The 26,258-nt window shown below is 45.5% G+C and overlaps 1 protein-coding gene across 1 annotated transcript; it reads right to left on the minus strand.

Moving 5' to 3' along the window:
- Positions 1–239: 239 nt before the first annotated feature.
- On the minus strand, positions 240–26,097 carry LOC119393612 (cytoplasmic polyadenylation element-binding protein 1-like). Its single transcript, XM_037660720.2, is given in 11 exon segments — positions 240–1,849; positions 4,220–4,314; positions 7,881–8,411; positions 10,425–10,604; positions 11,735–11,762; positions 15,852–15,935; positions 15,937–16,009; positions 16,663–16,912; positions 23,019–23,051; positions 23,794–23,953; positions 25,956–26,097. Coding segments are annotated over 11 exon segments (1,629 nt in total). The 5' UTR covers positions 25,965–26,097; the 3' UTR covers positions 240–1,663.
- Positions 26,098–26,258: the final 161 nt, after the last annotated feature.

Genomic DNA, 26,258 nt, shown 5'->3' on the forward strand with positions numbered 1-26,258 from the left:
AAAGCAGCTATGCTACTGGCTTAGTGGGTTTGCAAGAATAACAGTTTTTAAACACTGCATTGCATCTCATTACTGAGCACATGTCACCTCTCATCTTTTTCAGTGTCTAAAAGACAGAATCAGTGGAAGTGAAATACTTGTCACAACTGTTATTGAACCCTTGCCAAGTGTAATTGCTGCTATCAACAGCACACCTTGGAGCACTGCACATATCAGCAGAAAAGCAATAAAGCAAAGACAAAATTCATATGCAGGAATTTATTTTTCGTAGGATTACAGAAAAAAATGAAACATTGGTCTCGATGTTCCCAATGCACAAAAACATCAAAAATTTGCAGATCCCAAACTTCCATGCAGAAGGAGATGGCTTCAAGGCCTCCGATTGCATTTGAGAAATTTGGTCCGTGATCCATTCCGTAGTCAAATCCGTACAGAGCTACCGGTGTTTCTCACTATATAGGAAAAAAAAGTACCTCAACCTTCAAGCACCCTATTTGCCCAACAACAGCTGAGCCATTAAAACTTTGCACCTGGAAATATTTAAGGCATTCACAGGAACTGTTCATAACAGTGTAGAAATGCAGTAGACTACAATGACACAATGATGTCTGTATTTGTTTTACATAAAGAAGGAACAGTTTCAAATGTTTAAAAATAGACAAAAAAAAGGCTTGACTAGTAGAATGTGCTAACGGTGGAGGATGTCGTACAAAGAAAGGGCACGTATGTAAGAAAGGTCTTAAGAGCAGAGCCGGGGGGTGGTATTAAAATGGGCTTAAGAGAACTACAAAAGGCAATCACTGGATTTTAAATCCTTGCCCATGTATGCCATCTGTACAAGTAAAACTAATAAATATTCCCCCGAAGAACTCTAGTAAAAAAAAAAAAAAAAAGAATCACGTTGGTATCGCAGCACTTTGTGGACTACAGGGCTTTGAGAAAAACATTTGCCCCTGTGTAAATAAAAACACTTGTTCGAGCAGAAAAAAAAAGGTACACAAGAGGTGCTGGTGTAGGCAAACAACCTCCAAAGAGCATAAAAAAGGACTAGCAATTGGGAAAAAAAAAAGGCACACGAGCAACGACGAACATCCACCCTGCCAGTGCGTATCGACCTCCCCTGAGGCAAGATTATATTTTTTTTCTATGTTAGTACTCCGTACTAGTAAATGGCGACACACAAAAGGGAAAAGCGTCTGCAGACACGAAAATAAAGGCACAGCAGTAGCAGAGAGGATGGACGTGTGGGACACTTGCCCCTGTTTCTTGTACAAAACAATAGGTAAAGCACTTTTTTTTTTAGTTATCTAACAAAGGGAAGGAAGAACGATCTAACAACCACACATAACAACCAGTGCACACAGCTTAGAAAAACATGAGGGAAAAAAAAACATTCCCCCCATCTCTCTCCAGTCATCTTCGGCGGAGAGCGAAAAGGCAGGATGACAACAGAAAACAGGTAACAGCAAGAGGGTTAAAACAAGAGCGGCGTGAAAGAAGGAAAAAAAAGTAACAGCGCGAGAAGTATGTGCACAAACAACAACAGCGGGTGGTTAAAACAAACAACGGGGGTCACGCTGAATAAGTGGGAAAATGCTCGAGCAAGGAGGCTGCTTCCTAAAAAATACGGGCTGCTGGGGTTGTGCAGTTGGAGGGATGTGGCTCAGCGTGTGTTGGCTTTGTTGCGCATGAGAGGCTTGTGGTTGCGCATTCCATCAACGTTGTGGTGCCAATTCCAGCAGGCACGGCAGTAGTAGCGGAAGCAGACCATATCGCGGCAGAAGATGGGACCCGGCTGCTTCTGGCACGAAGAGCACATGGAGTCCTCCAGGTAGGGGTCCACTTGTACCTGCACGCAGTTTGCATGTTTACTTCGTGCAGATCCTATAGTTTCCTACAATTACCTAGAGGGAGCTCTGGAGCTGCGATCATTGAGTCACCATGGGAATGATGGGTAGTACACGGATTTGCCTAAACTTTGTGCTTGCAGCTTCAAACGCACTTGTGACTTCATTTAGCATTACTATGTTTTGGCATTCGTTTCAGATGAAAGAAACGATTTGTGAACTTAGTGACCAGATTTGAATTGGTGAGCCTAAAAAGGCTAAAGTGGTGAAGTGGAACTGCTGACTTTTGCTGAACTTTGTCTTGCAACAAAGCGGATGCAGGTGACACAGAGCCAAACGGAGCCGAAAGAAAGAAGTTGAGATAAATCCGTGTACTACCCATCATTCCCATGCTGGCTGAAGCGCCATGCATTGAAGCGCCCATAGACACTAGCGCCAGAGTTTCCTCTAGTGTATCTATAGGAAACTATGATGTAAACATTTGACAAATCTGTCTGGCTGGGTGTAAGATGACCAACCTAGTCACCCCCTGAGGAAGGGGTCCCGAAACCAGGCTCTCTATAAACTTGGTTGGAGCCATTTCAACCTCCAGGAAACTATGATGCACCCCACCACAGCCCAATTTCCCATCTATGTGCTGATATTATAAATGGGTGTTACGGACATCTTATTTGAAATCAAGAAGAAATGGGCATGGGCAGGGAATGTAATGCGTAGGCAATATACTGCTGGTCATTAAGAGTAACAGACTGGATTCCAAGAGAAGGCAAGTACGTGAGAGGAAGGCAGGAAAGTTTGGAGGGCAGATGGGATTGCAGATGAGTGGGCGTAGTCAGGCTGATGATGTGCGGGTTAATAATTGCTGGGGTATTCGTGCCAAAATCATGATTACGAGGCACACCTTAGTGGAGGGATTAATTCTGAACACCTGGGGTTCTTTAATGTGCACGTAAATCTAGGCATGCAGGTGCTCTTTGGGCTTCGTCCCCCAAGAAAAAAGCGATGGCCGTGGCCAGGAATGGAAACCGTGCCCTCGAATTTGGTAGCACAACACCTAATGTGCTAGGTTACCAAGGTCTTTAGAATGATCACTACTATGCGAACAAATTACTACGGATAGTAAATACAGTCATCAAACATCATATTTAAGAAATTCAGATCCTTTCTTGAAACAGTAAGCTTGAATCCACACCTAACAGCACTTGCACCACTTCCATGATACTACAGTCCTCCAAGGCAGAGGTTCATGGGGAAACGGAAGCTTGAAAGGGCCAGAAAACAGGCTCCGAATTGTTTTTTGGATCTCCCAGACAAGCTCGTGAATTCGTGCAGAAAGCCGCGGCGATCACATCTTTGAATATCACAGCGCTGCGCCCCTCTCCAGTGCCTGTCCAGTCCTTGTCTGCAAAGTGATGTAAAGTTGCCCATGGGCAGGTTTATGTAGCACCGACTTGATTGGTCCTCTGCACTACGAAATGGCACCTTAGCCCTTTGGTGATGCGGTTTTGGTAGCGCATTTACCATACTTCTTCACCGCACCATTAGGGTGGTGACCTTAGCACCACCCTAACGAAGGCGAATATGCTTGAGGCTTGTGTGCTTAGATTTAGGTGCACGCTAAGAACAACAGGTGGTCGAAATTTCCGGAGCCCTCCACTATGGTGTGCCTCATTATGATATGTGGTTTTGGGACATTAAACCCCAGCAATTGAAAATTATGACCGTAGTGCCGCTCTGACACGAGCGACACATGGAGGAAGCCTTTGCTCGGTCGTTTGTTGCGTGCCAATGACGTAACGCTGACGTGTTATGTTGCCAAGGTGGGCGTAATCACAACAACACGCTACGCATACCCCTCTTCACTGCCGAGAAGTGTGGGAAGGCAGAACGAAAAACCAAACCAAGCAAAGCGGTTGTTCCTTAACCTTTAACTTCCTTATTACAGCACTTATTCACAAAATTCTTGCAGCAGCATGTTCACATCATTTATGTGCGCAGTTATCGCACTTGCGCAGTCGCAGTGCGCAGTGCACGTATGCAAGTGCGCAGTCATCACAAATTTTTACCGCGGGGTTGTTTACTGGCCCTTGAAGAGGTGAAATTCTTGAACATGGGGTGTCACTGGAGCAGCTTTGGCAAGCAGTCTTCACTTCTCCAAGGCAGTCATTGTCTGCTGCCTTGAAGAAATAGTGACCGCGTGTCAAAACTGTCAAATTTCAGTCTCTACAGTCCTCTGGTAGCTTAATTCCTTCTTACTTTCATGGGAGCTCGAAACATGTCCACTCATAAAGTTGCCAATTAGCAGTCTCTGATTAATAAGCAAAATCGCAAGTCAAAGTTTCTTGTGTGAAATTGAATGCCTGTGTACAGACCTTTTTTGAAAACCGGGGAGTCTTGATCTCCACGAACGATGCTGCCACAGCCTTGAGATAACTCTTCTGGTTATTGAATGTCACCCTGCCAGACCCTGTACAAATGAAAAAGTACGGACTCCAGTATGAGGTACCAAACAGTACAAGTATCTGGATGTGTTAGTCTTAGGTATGCACAAGGAGGACACTTGTATTCGTTAACCGTCAAAATGCCGTGAACTGTTCTGCTATAGTATAACTTAGTTCTGGTTTTGTTTTGCAAACTAATTTGTTTCTGCTTTTAGCAGAGTTTTGGTTTCTGTTACACGCAAATTATCACTTAGCACTTAAATATGTCATAACTTGATCAAATATAAACTGTTACTAAGCTGTCACAATCTGAATAGGTCCATCATCTCTGCGGTGTTAAACATAACTTCTCAGAACAAACTCAGAACAAACTAGCACATAATCAAGTAGTGCCAACTGTTGGATAACAATGGTAGTGTACTAGAACTAACATAGTAGTATAAAAGGGAGGGGACCAGGTCGTGTCATTAATAGACTAAAAGCAGTCGTCCCGTTGGAATTATGCAGGTGCTGTTATTGCTGAAGCGACTGTAAATCTGAACGATATTATTACCTTTTTCCTGCAGTGCACAAATCTTGAACACTACTCACGCGTGACATCGTTGTGTTTGGCATTAGACAGTCTTGAGCTGCCTGTATGTTGGAAAAATACTGCAGATGAAGCAAGCTTTTGAATAGCAAGATTTTCACCAGAAACTTTGACGGTTTGTAAACAAAGTAGTCCGTGGCACCAAGTGTTGGTTGATTACAGCCACTCAGCCTCTAGTGACGATCACACCTTACTAAGCCCTTGATTTCACGGCATGCAGGTTTTGCTGTTGACAGCGTTGGTTTTAGATGTCGAAATGTGGTGGTTTCCAGACAGCATTAGTCAATGCAAGAGGTTTGTGTGAACTAATCCTGCGCCATCAGTTTTATTGTATCTATGTCCACAAAAAGTCTTTGCCACACAATTCTTTTCTGGTCTCGGTTACCACTACAGAGTAACTGGCTACCTCGTAAATTTTAATTTAATAGAATGTTCCTGATGTGCAATACATGTATGTAATCTTAAAAAATGGAATTTAAAATTTTCAGTGCAACTGTTGTGGTATCATTTTGCCATAATATTTAGTTACATTTTCTAGTGTTACATTAATCTATTTCTATAGGCTCATGCGATATCTTAATAGGAATTTTAAATTGTTTTTGACAATGCTCAGATAAGTTTCTTAAGTGAAAAAGAAAAAAATACTTTGAACATTTTGAGTGTTTTCAAAATGTGTCACCTTCGCAGTAACACACCTTTTCTAAATTCAGTCAATGTGTGACATGATGAATGGTGAATGCGAATATTTTAACATGTGGTCTTGTATGAGTCCTTAATTGCACGGACAGGTGGTTACCTGTGTGCAAAGTATGAATTACTGCTCCACACCGCAGTTTCCCCGCTCCAAAACACCAAGGGAGACTTCTTTCACTGCTACTATCTCCTTCCCAATTATTCAACTAGCATAATAGGTAGTGCCTATTTACAAACGTGTAAAGCTGGCAAGCTAAGCATTACATGTCTGAAACATTAACGTATTACCTTTACATGCCCAAAGCTCGATACAATTACCTGAACTACTTTTCCAAGTAATTATCTATTGGCCTCTGTATCGACATTTGTTGCCTCACAAATCCATCGCTGCAAAATTTTTTCGTATCCATCAAGAACAATCAGTTACTGGGATTTGTCGCACAATTTAAGCGCTTCCCGATGAGCGTGCTGGAAGCTACATGGAGGGGAAGCGCTGGGGAAAGAAGCTACGTCACGCGTGCGTCATGACCTTGAGCAGGCATCATGAGACACCATCGCTCTTTCCAAGCGTGGTTCTGGAGCGCATTACTGTTGTAGCTATGTAATTTTAACAGACTATAGAGTGCGGCGCATGGCATGTGGCGACACCCCGTGGCAAGAAGCACCTCTGATGCAAATGCTGCTCTTGGTTTATGCCAGCTATCGACCACAAGCAGCAATCTATTGTGTAACAGAAGATCTGCTGTATGACAGCCCTTCGAAGAGAGCGAGTATGGGCCTCTGTATGAAGACAGGGTGCTTGAGAAAGTGGCAACTTCAAACTCCGCTTGCGAACTTTCCTTGCCGCACATGACTGCGAGAGCTGGCCAAGCTGTTCACAGCAGCATTTACTACTTTCCATTGTACGTTTTTTCACCAAGCACGTGAGGTGGGTTCAGGACGCCCTTAGAGTAAAGCTTACACAAAATTTGTGAATGTTTTTTTGCCCGCAATCAATGGCTCCAGACTTGTTAATCATGACATAGAAAGTCATTCGCCCCAGTGCGAGACCTAATGTGTAATTGTATGCTCGATGCTCGTGTGTCACGACTGGTGGCAGTTTCAATTTCAAAGGGCACCTCATGGTCAGCAGCTACAATGTTCTCGTCACCGTCCACCAGAGGACAATTTCAGTGCGCCGTAGAGCCGCCACAATATTGGACTTGCAGAACTGTCTTCAAATCAAGTTGTTGGAAGGCAACATGTCAAAAACTCAATTAACATACATTTTAGGCTGCATTTGTGGCTGATATTGTACAGATGACACCATTTATGTTTCCAGCAATGCGATGTTAAATTTTCGTGTCTGGGCTCCTTCAATCATTGCTTACGCTGCTGCTGCTGCTTACAACTATAATGCTAAACGCTCCAAGTATGTGGAGTACTGTAAGGCTACGCGTTGCTAGCCGCAGGCTGCTTGCAACATTGTGATGTTGGTGCCCTTGAGTCTAGAGGCGTGCGAAGGTGTTTTAAAGGTAAAGTAGGAATCTAGTACTCTGCTATTTACTGTGAGAATGCATCATTCAATGTTGCTTCAGATACTGTTTCCATTCAAAGTATTTGTTTCTATATAAGGGATAATGGTGTTGAAGAGAGACCAGTGGAAGTGAGGACTGTCGTGAGCATTTCTGCTTCAGCGGAGCTATGGTTACTGCGCAGTGGTATGATTATGTACCCTAGTGAATGTATGGGGCTCAACTTCTGCTCAGTGGTAGTCATCTCTATTAATGCTTTACTTTAAGGTAGCCTGCATGCAAATTTATTAGCTTTAGCCAAAGCAGTTTTTAGTTTGGTCATTTGCACAGGTGTTTCCTATTCACTGAAAACACTGTGCAGTGCTGTAGTATCATTTCTTTCCTTGAATGAACTACACTTATGTTCATGTGATGGTGAGCTGTTCTCTCTTTCATTCACTCGTCCTCACGGTGCTCCAGATAACTAAAGCAGCCGTTTTCGATTTACAAGCTCCATGGTTGACGGCATGTCTATTTGTGGCATTGCATGCACCGAGTTTGCCTCTAAACAGTCGATGTAAATATGGTTGGTAGGCCTCCTTGTTTGTTTCCCAAGACCAAGGGCATTCCATGCTAAGAGTGTGCTTCACTGTGTTCAGTAATATGTTAAGTATGTGGAGGCTGTTTCTATCTACATATTTACGTTTCATTAGAAGATTTCACTGCTCAAACACTCCTAACTGAGTCGCTATGCATGAAACCAGTTTGTACAATATGAGAATCCAAATGCAATGACAAAGAAAGGTGTGGGCCTCACCAATAGGGTACTTGTACTTGTCCGTGTCAATGCCTGCGTACAGGACTCCCCCAAAGAGTTCTTCCATCACAAGGGCCAGGCCCTGAGCATTGAGCATGCCGTGCAGGGCTCCCACAAACACAGTCTTTCCCGGGTCCAGCCGCTGCGACGGGCAGCGCACATAGTTGCTGTCACTCAGCACCCACGGGATCACTTGCACCTCCTTGCAGCGCATGCGGCGCGACGATATCTTGTAGTACCAGTTGCCGCCATTCATGAAATCCTGACTGCACGAACGCAGCAGCATCTTGACCTGCTTCTCGTTCTCGAAAATGATGTACACGTAGCCCGCCTTGGGAGGGAAGCTCTGGCTCCGCTCGCGGCTCGGCCACTGAACCTTTATGTTGCCAAAGGAGGCAAAGGCCTCTACGAGGCCAGGCTCAGATATGTCCCAGGGCACCCCTCCCAGGAACACCTTGCATGACAGGGACGAGCTCTTGAGAGTGCGCGGAGGCAAGGTCCCGCTCCAGCAGCAACTGGCCTCCGAGAAACCTACGGGTGTCGCAGCATCAGCATTAACTCAAGGGACACTAAAGTGAAACAATAATTAGTTTAGACGACCAAATTATGCTATGAATATTCTAGTGTTAATTTCGTCACCATAGGTTTTTTTTAACAGATGAGAAAATCAATGTCAAAAGCTTCACTTTAAAATTTTTCACTGAAATTCCTAATGGCAATGTCATGGATTTCAAAGTTCGTTTTGCATTCTGGCAACACTAACCAAATCTCCTGAAACTTGCTATGTTAAGTCTCCGGCTCCTTCAGAAGACAATGCAGTTCAGCTTTACCTATTAGGAACTACATAGACCTGTAGTAGATGCAGTTAAAATCTGATGTCAGGGTGACTGGCGCGGGTACTTCAAGGTGTAATATGTTTTATGGGAATACGAGCTTCTCGGTGGAAAGGGGCACAGGTTTGCACAACAGTTCACTTTAGGGCAAGACTAGACAAATGTGAATTCAGTAATGAGGTACCAGCTAATAAATGCACCTGCATATCATATAATGTTCAAAGAATTCGTATTAAATTTTTGAAAATTTTCATATTTGCACAATGGCCATGCTTAGTTCGATTAGTAGTTGCAATTCCTACGATCACACAAATTCAGCTAGCTCTTTCACGATGCTCACTCTACCAGAAGTATATTTCCATTACCCCTCCCGTGTTCCATGTTGACACACTGCTTACCTCTTAGCTCCTTATCATTTCTTTTCTATAACCTCTCAAAATGAAAAAAAAAAAATATTTAACTAGGCTAGAACTTAGGAACGCCACCTCTCAAAGATTGCGACAGCTGTGATGCAGCAACAGCTATGATGCAGCAACAGCTATGCACTTGTGTTGCGGTTGACATTGCGCAGTTATCAAGATGACAGATTTTGTGCAAGGTGTGACGCGTTTATGTGAAACCCAACATCCCTCTCGTTTTAGACACCTTCGAAATGGGTGAAGGCTTTCCTATGCTGCCATAAAGAGATGTCTGACCGGTGGTGGGTTCAGCATTTATCTACTAGCAAAGCAGTTCAGTGCTCTAACCAGCAGACCATGACTGCATGCATCTAAGGATCCATTTTAGCACAAATAAGAAACATAGCTGAAGAAAGAAGAAAGCAACAGGTCGGTATTTCTTCCTCAACCATGTTTCTTGTTTGCGCTACAATGGACCCCTTGGATGTTAACCAAGTCACCCAGCAACAAGTCCTGCTCGACTGCATGCACATTTCTCTCATGCTGAAGTTGACAACCAATATTGCAGACTCCTAAGAGCCATAAAACCATCCATATAAGCAACTGCATGCAGTTTTATTGCCCTGAACCATCTCAGCCACATCCATAATGGACCTGAAAGCCTGCTAGTGATGACACCTATCGTATGTACTAGAGTGCACGCGTTTATAATTAGGGAACACAAATGACAGTAGCTCCTTTCCATTCGTGGAATGCACATATGCGTGACCGTACATCTCTCACTGCGGCGGATCTACATGCAAGAGCAATGGCTTCAGTTAGTACTCTTTCAGACTCGTAATCACACCATAAAGCATAACAAATCAAAACGCAAATGGTTTTGACACCTAAAATTCAGGTGTCTTTGCACATTAACTCTATGAGGCATGTTGCAACACTGAAAGTGCTGAAAAATCAGGAGCAGTTAATTCAGTCATTCACCGTAGTTGTGCAGCTACACCAGTTCGGTGTTTAGGATTGTACAAAAACAGATTACACTAGATTTTCAGTTTCCAGAATTAAGTGGCACTTTTAGGCTGTATACAAGGATTTCTACATACCGACCCAAATGGAATGTAGGCCCTGTGGATGGGAGTCGAACAAACGACCTCGCGTACAGTAGCAGGATGCCACTACCACTGAGCCAACATGGTCTGACGAATTTCCAATAAAGTGGTGCCATTCTCTGAACACTCATTTTCAATTCATTTCTGAGCCGTTCCCTCTTCACACACACACACCACTTAATTGATACAGTAGGCAGCCAAACTCACTCGCAGCAGATCTGTGCAGCTTAGCCGCCTTCTCAATGTTGTCCGCATCCTCCACACTGGAACTGGGAGGGCTGCCAGCAGGCGACCAGCGCTGGTCCGTGAGAAATGAGAACGGGTTGCTGAGCAGATCCAGGTCTGTGCGCATACTGAAGCCATTTTGGATGAGAGTGGGCTCGAGGGCTAGGTGTTAATACCAGGGAGTTCTGCAATAGATGAAACTGGGTTACGGACCGCAAACACTATTCAATGCGCTATGTGCTGTTGTAGAAATTTAAAAGCAGCATGCAAGCACACTATATAACTGCATAGTTGTAAATGGGCAAATAACAGGGGCACAATGAAAAAAATTGGACATGCAGAGCATAATCCCAAATGAAAGTTTGCAAAAGGTAACATACCCCTTCTTATGCAAACAATGGTCACATGATGTCATCGTTCGTGAACTTTGAGCGATAACCACCACAAGAAAGAACATGAATTTAACACAACGCTTTATGTTGCACTTCTAAAACAATGCTTTATGTTTATGTCTTACATTTACTCATCAGGTCATGCCGAAACGAGGCACACTGTTAGCTGGGGCCTGAACTTAAGTGGACAACTATTTTCCATATTTTGCCCCTACTGAAATAGGATAAGTGGAAATGTGAGGAAATCTGTTTGAAATACAAAGGAAGAAAAATTATGACAAAACTTGCTAAGATCTTACTAAGGCGGATGAAGACATGCAAAGACCGCATACTTACAAGTGCTTCCTGCAATGGAATTAGCAAAACATTCTCTTAGAAAGTGCTTCTCAACCAATGTGGGAATCTACAAGCAGCACAGGTGCATAGTTCATGATTTCTATAGGGATGCAGCTCATCAGTGCACTGTTTACAGAATAAAAAAAAAAATGAACGAAGGAGTGGCAGCACATGTGGCAACGTTTTAGTGTTCAACTGCCGGACTCGTACATGGAATCTGTGATTGGTTCTTGTGCTGAGCCTATGATCACGAATGATTGCCTTTGACACTGGTGGCTAAGTAGAACGGTCACTGCAGTTATAACCTTGTGTGGATTGGATGAAGTTAGAGCAGACACCAAAGGCAAATACCAATTCATGCTGCACTAATAGAGTAATGCTTGACAACATTTAAAAAGTCAATAATAATAATTGTTGGGGTTTTACGTCCCATAACCACGATATGATTATGAGAAATGCCGGAGTGAGGGGCTCCAGAAATTTCAACCACCTGGGGTTCTTTAATGTGCACCTAAATCTAAGCACACGGTCCTCAAGCATTTTCGCCTCCATCGGAAATGCGGCCGCGGCGGCCAGGATTCGATCCCGCAACCTCATTTAAAAAGTCAATATCGTTGAGAAGAGTGCTTCAATTGGAGAAATTAAGGTAAAGTTAGGACTTGCAACTCCAGTGGAGCAATATAGTACACAACCACTCAATGAAAATATCATTACACGAAATAAAGTGCTGATCAAATGTTTCTATTCAATTCATAAAAAGTAACTTGTTGCCCTTGACAACAATGTGGGTGGTTAAGAAGTTTCCTTTTCACCTGGCTCTGTCATAAGCACTCAAGTGTCAGTAACGTCAACGCCTAGTGCTGCACTGGCTTTGCTCGCTTGCGAATGTTAACTGCAAGTAAGAGAAAATGCTGAATTCCAGCAGTGTTTGCACATGTGTTTAGTCCCGGCTGTCGGACAGCAAAGGGTAATGATTGCGTATGACACCTCTCGTCTCTTCATGTGGGTGCAGTTTTGATTGTTGTAGGGGTAGATACGACGCAACAGGCTCAGAAAACTATTTTGGTCATTGAGGATGAAGTGATGAAATTTGGCATGTAGATGCGATTTGTTATGCTGATATCATAACTGAAATCGATTTTGAGCTACCTGTTGTAGTTTGAGTTACAAGACTTTGATAGATTCATTGTCATCCTAAAATTAATGAATTTGACATAAGTTCGTCAGAATTCTTGCATAAGGATATTCACAGGAGTACACTCAGTGACGTAAAGCTATTGGTTTACTTTTAATATTCAAATAAACTCGCAAAAAATTTTGAAATCACCTGTACATATTGTCTTACTAACAAAAAGCCAATTATAAAAATCTGTATGATGTGCAGGTAAATATGGACAGCTTTACTGCACTCACCAATATTTCAAGATCTAAGTGCAAAAAATGGAATGGTTATATATTTGTTGTGAAATGGCACAGGAATGACTGACAGCAATTGCATATAAAACGAAAGCTGAGAAAACTGAGCTCAAAGCAAAATGGAGCTCAAAGCTAAGAAAACAGAACTCTGAAGGGTGCGGGTTTTATTTTTCATTGGAGAAGTGCAACATTATGGCTACCTTGAGCTCTGATCTCTCCTCTTTACTATGATGCCAAGATGGCAGCACCGTGCCAAAGGAAAGCTGCAAGATATAAATTTCTAAAGCCGAATTTCCTCATAGTTTTGGATGACAGCACACCAGTTGTACTTTTTTCTCAACTTCTACTGCTTATTTTGCCCTAATATTTCACCATGATGCAAAATGGTCCGAGGATTGCAAAAAAAAAAAACGCCAGGCCTGCGCGGAAAGCACAGCACAGTCGCAGCGAAAGCTGGAAGAGCGGCATTTCTAGAGCCTGTTGTAAAGTCTCTTGTGGCTAATAATACAAGTGCATTAGCAACGTATCCACTGCACCACAAACCATGATTTTTGTGAAGTTGTGAAGCACCCACCACAACATTATTTGTCATTCTGGGGATGATGATGAATCAACTTTTTATTAGGCCCAACTGTGCTGGTAGTGCACGCAGGCACCAGACGGGGTGGTTCCCTAGTTTCGGGACCTGTATGTATCCAGCAGCTCCTGGCCCCTGCGCGTCAGTGCAAGCTGAGTCGGTAGGTCGGGGCTGGATAACAAGGTCTCCCATCGCTCAAGGGGTTGGGAATTGGGGGTGTTGGGGGGAAGGGAAGGAGCGGGGTTCTTGAGTTCTGTGCACTCTGTCAAGATGTGCGGCAGGGTGCCATTCTCTCTCTTGCAAAACGGACAGAGCGTGTCGTGTTCTGCAGGATACATGCGGTTCATCAGTACGGGATGCGCAAGCGATCCCACCTGCGCTCGACGCAGTATCGTCTGTTGTTGCCTGCTGAGTTCGGGGTGCGGTTCTGGGAGTCTGCACCTTTCCTTTCGGTATATCCGGGTAATGTCCTGAAAGCTGGTAACCGGGTGCGGTAGCTCTTCCGGCTCATGCTCAGCCCAGAGTGACATTTCTCGGGCATGATAGTCGGCAATGGTGTTGCCTGCTACCTGCGAGTGAGCCGGGACCCACACGAGCTCTGCGGCTCTTCCCGGAGGCTTGCACTTGGATAGAATGGCTCGGGCCGCGGATGAGATTGCCCCCCTGCGGAAGCTTCCGTAGGCTGTCTGAGTCAGTGACCACGGTGTCCACACTCGGCTGCACAAGTGTGAAGGCCACGGCTGCTTCCTCGGCAACTGCGGGGTCTGTTGTCCTCAGGGACGCGCTGACGATCAGCCTGTCTTTGGTCGTAACCACCACCGCCGCACGGTCACTGTGTTTTCAGAGCGAGGCGTCCGCGTACAGGACCCTGGGGTTCTCTTCCAGCTTTCAAGCCAAGGTTCTGGCCCGTGCGGTGCGCCTCTCATCGTCCTTGCCCGGCGTCATGTTCCGGGGAAGGGGTTTGGTTTGAATGGTCGTCTTCCAGTCTTCCGGAAGGCAGCCTTGATGGGTACTGGCTCGATCTGCCATCCTATCTTGCGTAGGACGGCTCGTCCGTGCTCCATGTGACTGAGCCGGATTCTCTGATTAGAGAGGTGGGCTTCGTTGAGCTCCTCCACCGTGTTGTGGGCGCTCATGTCTAGCAGCCTTTGCGTGGACGAGCATATTGGCACGCCCAGTGCTTGCTTCATTGCATAGCGAAGCATCGTGTTTAGGGTGTCCCTATTTGCCTTCGTCAGCTGGAGATACGGAGTGGAGTAGGTAACCCGCGACACGACGAACGCGCATACCAGGCCTCGGTTTCTATTAGATACCCTCCGAATCATACCAAGTATCTGTTCAGTTGTAGCCTTGATCTTTGTGGCGGCGGCTTGTGCCTTCCTGTCGCTCTGAAGCAGTAGGCCGAGAATCCTAATCTGCTGTGTTGGCTTGATGGCCATTCCGTCGATGGTGATAGTCACGTTAGGCGGCGGCTCTGGGTTTTCCCAGTTGGATCATGAGCAGCTCTTGATTTCTGGGGAGCGCAGCTCAGTCCACAGGACTTGGCGTACTCGTGCACGGTCGCCGCCGCCCGCTGCAAGGCTTCCTCAACCCAGGCATCGGACCCGGCTCGGGCCGTCCACAACGTGATGTCGTCGGCGTAGAATGCGTAAGCGAGGTACTACCACATGTAAGGCATTATGTGCACTTTGTTGAAGCAACGGTTGATGACGAATTATGGCTGAGCCCTTTGTAATGGTTTGGAAGATTTAAACAACCCACTAGTTACGTAAGTCGCATTGTATGACGCCCGGTCGTTATTTAACTCTCCCACCACGCTTTATAACATACATTAACATGAGAAAGAGAGGGAATTAACTTTACTGAGACCCTGAGAAAATGGATCATGGGAGCCTTATGGGCTTCCTTGGCAACCAACAGAAGTGCTTTACAATGAACCCACTACGCTATAACTCATAATTTTTGTGAAGTAGGAAAGCAGCCACTATGCAATTTTTTGTCATTCTGCAGAGAACTGTGGCACCCGCTAAACACCTGCAAGGCATTATGTGCACTTTGTTGATACTGTGGCTGATGAATTATGGCAGAGGCCTTTGTAATGGGTGGGAAGCATTTAACAATCCACTCGTGCAATTCGCATTGTGTGACGCCTGGTGACAGAATTCGCGTTGTGTGACGCCTGGTTGTTAATTTTACTCTTCTACCACACTACATCACATGCGTTAATGTGGTTCCTTGCTGACATGAAGCCTGTATAGGGTCTTTTTGCAAAGCAGTTTCAAGCACTGGCATGGCTCTGAGGTAGAATACTGGACTCTCACGCAGAAGGCCCAGGTACGAACCTCGTTCCATCCCAGATACCTTTATTTAGTTTTTTTTTTTTTTTCTTATTTCACGCAATAGTGGTTACGTACACCGGCGGCAGCGGTGGCAGACAACTACAGCGCCAAAAACTGCCCTTATTGTGATCTCATAACAGCTTTCGCTGTAATAACATTTTCACCAAATTTGCCATTCCCATTGCACGTCCCTCTTAGAAGTCAAGTAGCAGTCACTATTTGCCTTTAGTGTTTTTTTAAGATCAGAAGATGTTGCCATCGCCACTGCTGCCTAGGTAATGCAGTGTTCCATGCAGTTTCGTGTACGAATGTGTCACAGCGGGACCACTGGAGCCATATGTATGGCGACAGTCTTTGAAACACGTACCATGAGATCCGATAAGGTGCTTATTTCTGTGCCACAGCTGACACCACTGGAGTCTGAATCAGGGGAAAAGGCTCCTGGAATCCCGGAATGGGTCACATCCATAGGCTAAAGACCGCTCTGCAGAAGGGCTCCCTTGATAGCTGCACATGCACGAGATGACAGTGTAACATGTTCTCCAAGCTTGAATACACTGTAACAGACTTGGAACTTAGGTTTGGTGGTACAGTCTTTGCAATGAGTACTGCAAGGTGAACAAGGGCACAAGAACAAACAAGCGCCTTGTGTCATCATTAGTTTTAGTGTTCCTACTCATTACAGTGATAAATTTTGTTTTTAGTACCTGGCAGTCTTCCACATAAGTAGAGGGTGCTGCAGATAAAATATGCCTTGCCAGGAGTAATGCCCGATTCCCTGGTATACGTATCAGTTGTATCAACCAAGAATGGGTGTGTCCCCTCTCCAAAAAAATGGGGGGTGGGGGGTGACATGCTACTACCAATTCTACGAGAGCTTAAAACTGCCAATATTATGCCCACAGAGGTTCATTTCCTCATGGCGTGCTTGAGGTGTGTATCGAAAGGCGAAGCCTGCCAGCGAATGAGAAGGCTGTGCCACCTGGGCCTGAGTCTGCTATCCCTTTCTACTTTTGAAGGTGAAGCGTAAGCGTCCTCCAAGCTTATGTGAACAGGCTCAGTATGTACTTGCGTCTGTAAAACTTCTGCGCACTAGCAGCCAAACCAGTCATGCTTTACTCAAAGCACCCATTCTCTCATTGCGAGACAGATATACGTACCTGTAAGGTGCGTAAGGCGATGCAGAGCGGATGGCCCGAGGTCCTGTGCCAACAGGCGAGGTTTGAAGAGTGCCCTGCCTTAGTAGCCTACTTAGAGAAGCTTCAGAGAGACGCATGTCACTGGAATATAAAGAACCCAGACCGTTGCCATTCTGGTAGGCCGCCAAGTAGGCTGGGTTAGAGAGTAGGCTAGACAAGGCGCCTGTGCTGCCTGGCAGCACACTGTTCCTGAGGCCACAGTTGCTGTGCCCTGCAAAGAATACACATCACCATGCACAGGGTCAGTCTTGTACGAGTCTTGCTTGCGTGCAAACAATCATAGGGGCTTAGTGGAGCAGGAGGATAAAGAAAAAGTGACAACTAGTGCAGTCGTGGCCACCCACAGTTCAGGGATCGCGTAGTACAAAATGACCCATCTCTTAGCGAAAGTGCTTGCACCAGTATGGATCTCCCACTTTCAGTTGTGCTGTGCCAGTTTTCAATGTATGAGGGCTATTTCTTTTTTTTTTTTTAGCAGCGGAATTGCTTAAGCCGGCCACAATCTGTTGCATGCAAACAAGAAACCTCGAGCGGGTATGTGGCGCAGGAATTGGAAAAGCCCCACTACCGAATACAGCAGGTGCGAGCGTTAACGAAAATGAACCCGTGAAAGAGAAAAATAGAGCAACAAAGACAGAGGTAGAAAGACAGACAGTGAGAGAAGGAAACAGACAAAAATGAGAACAAACAGAGCAAGACAGAAAGAGAAAGAAAGGAAGGGGAGAAAGAAAGACAAAAACAGGTACAAAAGCAGAAAGAAAGAGAAAAAATGAAGAGAAAACCAAGAAGGTCAGTCAGCTGCGCTCTTCCTTCAGGCTTGGCACCACTAGTGCGAAGCTGCCGTAATTTTTTTCAAGGTACAATCGTTCACAAAATAAAAAACCACAGTGAAAATCAAAACTTCTTTATTTGAAACATTTAGGTACACATACCAGCCACTTCTCTGCATAGTCGCTGTTTTGATCCAGACATTTTTCATAGCATGGCACCAGCCTTCCTATACTCTCCTTGTAGAAGGCAGCCGCCTGCGCTTTTCAACCAGTTGTGTACGCTCTGTCTGCATATCACTGTCCGAGTCAAACTCCCGTCTTCCTAGCCAGCTTTTCACGTGAGCGAAGAGATAGTAATCTGAGGGAGCCAAGTCCGAGGTATCAAACACTTCCCACTGAAAACACTGCAGGAGATTCTTTGTTGCAGCTGCACTATGTGGCCATGCAGTGTCATGAAGGACAATGCCTGATGACAGCATTTGTCTTCGCTTGTTCTTTATTGCCCCCTGTAAACACACTATACGAGGCTACAGCGATGGTCGTGCCATATTCAAACACCACTTCTGTCCCAGAACAGAGCAGCCATATACTTCTTGCTTGAGAAAGTTTGCTTGAACTTCTTTACTCTCGGGGAATCTGAATGCTTTCAATGTTTGGATTGTGCTTTTGTTTCTTCAGTTTCGAAACTGACCCACGTCTCATTCCCGATGACTATTCTGTGAAAAAAATCTTGTCCATCATGGCAGCGGTGGGAAACGTTTGCTGCATCTTCTCAAGGCTTGTCAGCATCTTGGGAACCCACCTTGCAGAGTTTGTGGTACTAGTGTCTGATGGAGCTGACCGCAAAATTTCAGGAAAGTAATCACTGAGCACAGAAACTGACACGACAATTTTCTCAGATCGCCTGATCCACTGGTGGGACAAGATCATCGGTTGACACTCGCTTCCTTCCCTGTCCGCCTGCATCATAAATGTCTGTGAATCCCAATTTAAATTCCCTTCACCACTGCTGCACCATGCTGTCACTTGTGAAAGTTGTGTGCGGCACATTACTCATTTGTCAATGAATTTGAGCTGCATTGCGCCCTTCAGCATGCACTACACTTGGTGGCAGACTTATCAGACACGCGTTTACAGTCCCACTGCGTGCTCAGAACTAAGAGCTGCTGCGACCTTATGCAGTCAGACTGGCATACTAGAGGGATTGCGCAACCTGTATGCATTGAGCCATCAGATTTTCAGTTTTTTTTTTTTTTTTTTTTTGTGCCAGACTTGGAAAGCTTCCACCCAAAGAGTTATACGAGGGCAGAAAACTGAGCAAGACAAACTATGTCTACAGTTGTAAAAAAATTATATATATATATATATATATCAGTTGTTACGATATGCTGCAACCTGCAAGTACAGCAGCGTAGATTCTCTTGCACTAAGTTCTACATACTGTCAAAGTGACGAAAAAATTCGGGAAGCATCAAATTATTGAAGATATGCAAGGCTAACCGAGTTAATTGGGCAGCCCTCCGCATTTTCGTCTACATTCTTGCACCAGCACTCACTTATGCACGCATCATCTTATCAGTGCTATTTTGGGCCTTTAGTTTATTGTGCTAAATCTTTAGCGTATCATGCACAGGAGGCCTATACCACATTCAGAAGCATCGGACAGATTCAGATAGCTAGCTGCAACATAGCCTCTGTAATCTCTGGTACAGAATGTGGCTCTACACTGCAGATTTTGAAGGCCATGCATGTACACCAAACAACTAGTTGCTCAATAGATTTCATGAACTGCAAAATTTACTCATCAGACAACCAGGTAAAAATATGTGCAAGTGTTACCATGTCATTAAAGGCAGCAATTCTGATAACTGCTTCGGGAAATTCAGACTGGGAACTGGCCAAAGCATGATGGAAGGAACTCAAAAAGGATACCTACTATCAATCAGCAGGAAAAGCTTATGCAGGTCTCTTAAAATCCTTTCACTGTTCTATGCAGTGGCAGAACGATGAGCTTAGATATATGTAAATGGTATGAATAGTACAAATAGTTGTACAATACTGCAGTGCATTTAACATGCACCACAACAGCACTACATCTGTAGGCAGCTGTAAGTAGGATTTAGTTTCTTGGTGTCTACATTAAAAAAATTGTGCACACTTCCAACGATTATGAATAGACTACTTTATTTTTAAATAAAGATCACAAGCTTTCTCTAGCCCCTTCATGCACGAGTATACCGGATTCGTTTGGGAAGTTGTCACTTTATTTCTTCGACAAACATCTGCAAAATTTTAGCTAACACGATGTGCAGCAGCTTCATTTGGCTTTCCCTGTCAGTGTGAAATTGCTGTAATGCAAAAATAATGCCGTTGAGGTGGCACAGCAATGATGAGTCATGCACATAGCTGTGTACAATGATAGTACACAGTCTGGGTTCTTGTCTTGTGCAGAGTGAGAATTGGTCGTAATAGACAACCATGACATATCCATTTTTAAGCTATACATTTTTAGGTACAACATCACAAATTATGTACCCCTGCTTGCTGAGACTAATTTAAGTTAAAGGGGTCATGAACCATCCCTTGGGCCTGGTGAGAAAACATCTGCGGATAGCAGACACTGCTATGAACATCTCAGTCCAATCTTTTAGTCGTGCACAGCAAGGAGAACTTGCAAGCGGAAGCCGAAGGTGCTATTTTCTCAGGTGCCCTCTTTTCATACAGAGGCTCGTCCTCACTTGCTTCAGAGCTGCCGGCACCTGCTGCTTGTCGATAAGCGGGTAGCACGCTATTGGCCAATAGCCGACAAATCATGTGCAGCGTTTGGATCAGATGCACCTTTTCCACGTGCACAGTGCTCTATAGTGTGCTAACATTACACAGTGAGCCACACTCCGCACACAAAAATAATGGGAGAGAACGATCGCATTTCATCACACGCGCTCGAGGTCATGACATGTGGCTGACGTAACTTCTTCCTGTGCCATCCCTCTCTGCTTAGCTTCCAGCGTGCTCGTCGGGACGAGAGAAGGTGCTTACAGTGCGTGACAAACCCATGTAACTCCACTCGTTCTTGGCGGATTCGAGAAATTTTTGTGGCAATCGATTCGTAAGGCAATAAACTCTAATACTAAGGTCATTCGATAATTTCTTGGATTCATGACCCCTTTAGAATAATTTCTGGAAGCAGATATGGATATAGCCTGCTTTTAAACCAGAAACAACACCAAATTTCTTGAAAAAAAAAAAAAAAGAAGATGCCTTTTTAAAAGAAGACTCAATTCGTGTACGAATACAACCGATGAGCGAAGCTTCTTAGAAATGGGACACGAATGACTATGCGCCTGATCTCGCTGCTGGTTTTCATGATGGTGGTAGGGTGGGGAGAGCGTCTGCTGCGTTCAGTGGCGGGAACGACTGAGCGAGTGAGTGCGGCGTGCGCAGCGCAGGGAGAGGGAGACAGGTGGGAGAGGGGTGCACTGGCCATGGCAACCCAAGGCTATGCTTTAGAGAAGGGAGCTTCAACGGCGATGGCGGGGTGCAGGCCTAAGGAGCTGCGCTCCTAAAAATGAACAAGCACCAACTAGCCTAACTTGCCATTTTGTCACGTAACCCCAGACCATAAATTAATCGTGATTTAACAAAGTTCGCATCATTGTGAACTATGTTTCACCAAAGGTGCAAGAGCAGAGGATCTTAGACTGGCTTTTTTGCACCTGTATATAATGACACCAACCGTACGGCTAGCTAAGCTTGCTCAAGCCATGTCAGTGCCCAAGCCAAGTCCTTCGTATTACATGAATGCAAACATCCGACAAATATGGCTGGTTGGGTAGAAAATTTTTGAGGCTTCTTTCAAACATGGCAGACAACACTTTGAAGGCTAGAAACTGCTCCCACTGATCTCAATCATGTAAAATAAAAATGTGCGCCGCATAAAAGATACAGCTATACATAATGAATTGCAATGTGACATTCTATCACACTTATGTGTAAGGAAAAAGATTGCATGGGAGGTGCAGGTCTAAAATGGTTTGCCACCAAACGAGCACAATCTCTGGTTTGTGCAACCAACAGCTATTCACAGCATATTGCTTGTGCACACTAAAGCTTAGTCACGCAATGGATGTGCAGTGGTTCCTTTACGTGCACCAGAATGTACATTCACAGAGGTGTTTTTGTGTTTAACCCCCATAAAAATAAGGCTGCCATCGCCTGGAGTATATTCATGTCCTTGAACTTCGCAGTCCACTAAGTTGTCACTGAGACTGCATTGAGGAAAATCCTTTACGCAAGGCAAAGTAAAGGGGTGCGTGAAAAATGTGGCAAAGGTTGGGGATGATGCGCGAGTGAGGTCATTGGTGAACAAAGAATGTGAAGGGGTAGTCTCCATGGCCAAAACAAAAATAACACCACCATGTGGTGCTATTCAATTAAAGTAATAGTAATATCTGGGTATTAACGTCCCAAAACCACGATATGATTATGAGAGACGCCGTAGTGGAGGGCTCCGGAAATTTCGTCGACCTATAGGGTTCTTTAACATGCACCTAAACGTAAGTACACGGGCCTTAAACATTGTCGCCTCCATCGAAAATGCAGCCGCCGCGGCCGGGATTCGATCTCGCGACCTTCGAGTCAGCAGTCGAGCGCCATAACCACTAGACCACCGCGGCGGGGCCTGTTCAATTAGGGTCATGGCAAAAGTAAAGTGAAACTTCACTTTGCACAGAGCTCCCATTTCCATGCACAAGTGCTGTGTTTTGCATGTACGAGTGCAGCATTGTAAATTTGCATGTTTCTTTGCAACTGAAATTTCGCTAGATGAAAGTATGAACATTTGACAGTTACTTTCCATCCTAAATATACATGCGTCGCAGAGCAGACAAGTGTCTGGTCCCGATTCGTACATAGTCTTGCCACAGGTCTTGCACTAGAACGTAGTGCTGCACCTCAGCCCTCTAGTGCCAGGTTCTACTTTGAATGTGTCATGCCAAATGTGTTATGCAGGCGCTTTGGCGCAGAGTACTGCAGCACCTGCTGGGAAGTCTGTGCAGCTGGGTTGCATGGCGTCTGGCAGAGAAAGCTAGTCAAGGCAACGTTTGCAAACACAGTGCAGGTCTCTCACGGATAATCTGAGTCTTTAAAAATTAGTCCACAATACTATGCGGACACAAATAGCTTTGGCACTCCCAGTGTTCATGTGGGCATCGTGCACTAATTCATTTTCCAGTATGCGTCTAGTTCACTTAAGTAGAGTTTTCAAAAGTGTAATGTCATGGCTATCTTAAAGTAAAAATTTAGACTAGACGCTCTTGCTCATGTGAAAATTCACCCAGAAACTTAATCCAAGCCGGCAACACAGCTCGCACTTTCTAGCTTGATTCGAAGTGCATGCAGCACTGAACCAGCGTTGCTTCAATGTTTTTTCTTTCAACGCTGCAGCTGTGAAGCCATGCACATCAAAAATAGCTAGTACTTGCTAGTCAGCTCTGATACGCTTACATGCAGTAGAAAACAAAAACACAGTGGTGCCACCCAACTTACCATTAAAATTAAGGCATTCCTCAGCTGTGTTATCTGGAACAAGATAAAAGCTACATTTGTGACATGTGTGACAGTGACAGACTTACCACAGGTCAAAGAGGCACACTTGCAGATTGCATTTATTCAGAAAACAAGCATAGCCCAAATACATGCACTCTAACATGAGAGTGTGGTGTAAACACTGACTAACGGCACCTTGAGCAGGAACGGTTTATTTAATAATGGCAAAAATCAACGCACGGTAGCAAGGTCCATAGTAAGTAGATGAAGATATGGTCAGCACCCACAGCAGTGAAATATCAGTTTTGCTAAAAAAAACCATGCCTTAAGATATATCTGACAGTTTCCCTTTCTAATGAGTGCACAAGCAAGAGCTGCAAGATGTTTGGAGAATGACATAGCAACCACATAGAACCAAGGTCGTGGCCAAAGGGCGACACACCGGGCACATGCCCCTCCCAAAATTGATGCCTGCTGTAAGACTCCTAGCACAACATGATACTCGTGAACACCTGCCCACTCTACAGTCAAAGGCGTGCCCCAGAACAAGATTGGACTGGTCCTTTGCGCCAGAGAAACTTGCATGGTCACCCCACACGTAGAATACATTCAGAGTGCTGTGACCCTTCAGTACAATGCCGTTTAAATAGCTACAGTACAGGAAGCACTTGCAATTGATGTCCTACAATGTCACATGCACGATTTGTTCTTCGGCAAACCCATTTCTGCTTGCAGACAAAGGACATGCCTGTAGTCAACGTTGTTAGATGCTCACCGTATTGTCGGCTGAGGGGTCGACGATCCACCAGTGAGATATCACCGGCGTTGTCAAGCATACCGTTAAAATTCGGCAGCACTCTGTTATAGTTGTGATCGCTTAAGGATTCCATGAGTGCAATATCCTCATCCAGAAAGTCGGTGGGTGGCTGATGAAGCTGGAAGGAAATGACAGAAATTGTGAGATCTGCAATAATCTTGCAAAAAAAAAAAAAACGGAAGACCAAAACATAGCATCACATGAAAAGTATCAGTTTGGTTACTTATTAACATTATACAGCGTGAATATACTGAAGCCAACTCTACTCGAGTGCATGCACACTCAAGTTGTAAGTACAAAACAAGCACAACACACTGCCCCACACCCCCCTCATAAAAGCATGTAAACAATGTAAAGTCATAACGAAGCAATGCAGAGCGATATCACATAGGCGCATACATAAATAACTGCGTAGTGCCGCAGAATCACGGATTTGAGAAAGCCTATAGCTTGCATTAAAGAAAGGAGCAAACACGAGGCATCGCATTTGCCACGAGTGAAGATTCGAACGAAAACGATAGACACGAGACGATCTCCTACGTGCTGCACGTGGCCACAGTGGGCCGAGTGGCTAAGTACGGTGCATCGGTGCGGAATACACGTCACTTTGCAGAATAGTGAAACGCCTCGCAGGTCACGCATGCAGTGAAGAAAAATAGGCGAATAAAACGAGCATACGCGGCGGAAGAATGGCTCAGCTGTATCGGGTAATCGAGGATACGCGCTCGCGGACACAAATATACGAAAAGGAAAAACAAACGGCGTAACGAAGCGCCGCTTGAATCATCACCTTCTATGTGCGCCACATGTGCACACCTTGCGTTCGGGAACGACTTATAGGCCAGGCGCTGCTCGTTTCGCGAATCAAACACCGCTGCTGCTGCTGCTGTTGACTAGTCGAAAGCGCAGACGCATGCGCCTCGCCTTTTAAAAGGCCGGCTGCCACTTTTTTTTTTATATATATCGCTTCTCTCGCCCCGAAATTTGTTCGTTCGACGGAAGGACTATCGAGGGACCTAGACACCGCTAATGAAACCGACGGTACGCGAGAATAACGGAAGTTTTCTGACTCGTACAGCCGACGTCGAAAGGCAAAAAACGAACACGCACTTTCTACGGTCCACCTTCGTCGCAGCGAACGATGTGTCGCATGTGCCTCCCCCGTGGCCACATGTGCAGAGTGGGCCTCGCCTTAAAAGACCACTAATTTCGCTCGTAAGCGAAACTATCGAGCGACCCACTATGCACCCAATTCGGCGCGGCTGCTCGTGCGAGTTAGAACAGCTGGTCAGGGGACGAATGCCGACTGCAGTGGAACACCACCACGAGAACGCCACGCTGCTTTCGCGTGTGCCGGTCAAGGACACTAACCCTGAAGGAAATGTCAGCAGGGAAGTAGGAGACCCGTAAAATGGGCACACACCTGAACGAAGTAACGATTCGCTCGGTAGCGCTAGGTTTCGGAGCTGGAAGCAGAAAAAAATCGGCTGCTTAGAGCGAACCGAAGGCTGACGCCGTGAGAGCGACACGCCTGCTCCCGATACTAGGGTATTAAATCCATCGAACGTTTCACTTTTTTTTTTCTTCGTCGTGGTTTATGAGGGTGGGGTGGCCTGCTCGTCGTTCGAAGTGCCGTAATTCGCGGCTGCGTGGCTACCGCTTCGGAGCCCGTGCACAACGCGGTGGTCGCAAAAGGGATGGAATATACTTCACCATTAAAACCGCTCTTTGACGCTAACACGTGGCAGGACCGAGGACGAAATGCGGTCTCCTGGGACGGGACAGCGTCGCCGAAAACTTTGGTGCCGCGTCGGTGGTCGGGCAGCGCTTAAAATCAGCGCTCGGGGGGGCTGGCTGCTCGGAATTCGTCGGTCCCTCGGTTCCGACGCCGGGCAGAAAATGAGACGAGCAGCGGCAGGCACCGTAAGCGGAGAGGGGGAGGTTATCGAACCACGTGCTTCGTGCGGCATAAACAGAGAGTACGACGAGCCGCTTCCGCTTCCGTCGGCGGATTCGGCCGCCCCGCAGGTTTATTTCGCACACGCAAGTTTTAGTAGTAGTCGCGGCGTCGTCTGCTGCGGTGGGCTGACCTGAGCGGTTGCTTAGCCCTCGTTGCTTACCGAGTACATCGTGGTAGCTGCGTTGCAGTTCAGTCGGGCGGTGTCTCGACTCAAGGCTCGGCTCCGCTGCTACTGCTGTCCGCTGGCGCGCAGTTGAGCCCCGTAGCGCAGACTGGAACGAATGCGCGTGCACGTCACTTGCGTGGCTGCCCCACCACGCGTTGCCTCTACAGTGCATTGTTTTTTTTTTGTTGTTTTTTTTTACTTCTGCGAATTAAGTGAAGCTCGTGCCGCTCGTGTCTATCCACTGGCTCGCTTCTTCTTTTTCTTGCGTTGCAGTCGGTAATAATAATTTTTTTTAAT

Source organism: Rhipicephalus sanguineus, chromosome 5 (genome assembly GCF_013339695.2).
Source record: "Rhipicephalus sanguineus isolate Rsan-2018 chromosome 5, BIME_Rsan_1.4, whole genome shotgun sequence".
Classification (NCBI taxonomy): Eukaryota; Metazoa; Arthropoda; class Arachnida; order Ixodida; family Ixodidae; genus Rhipicephalus; species Rhipicephalus sanguineus.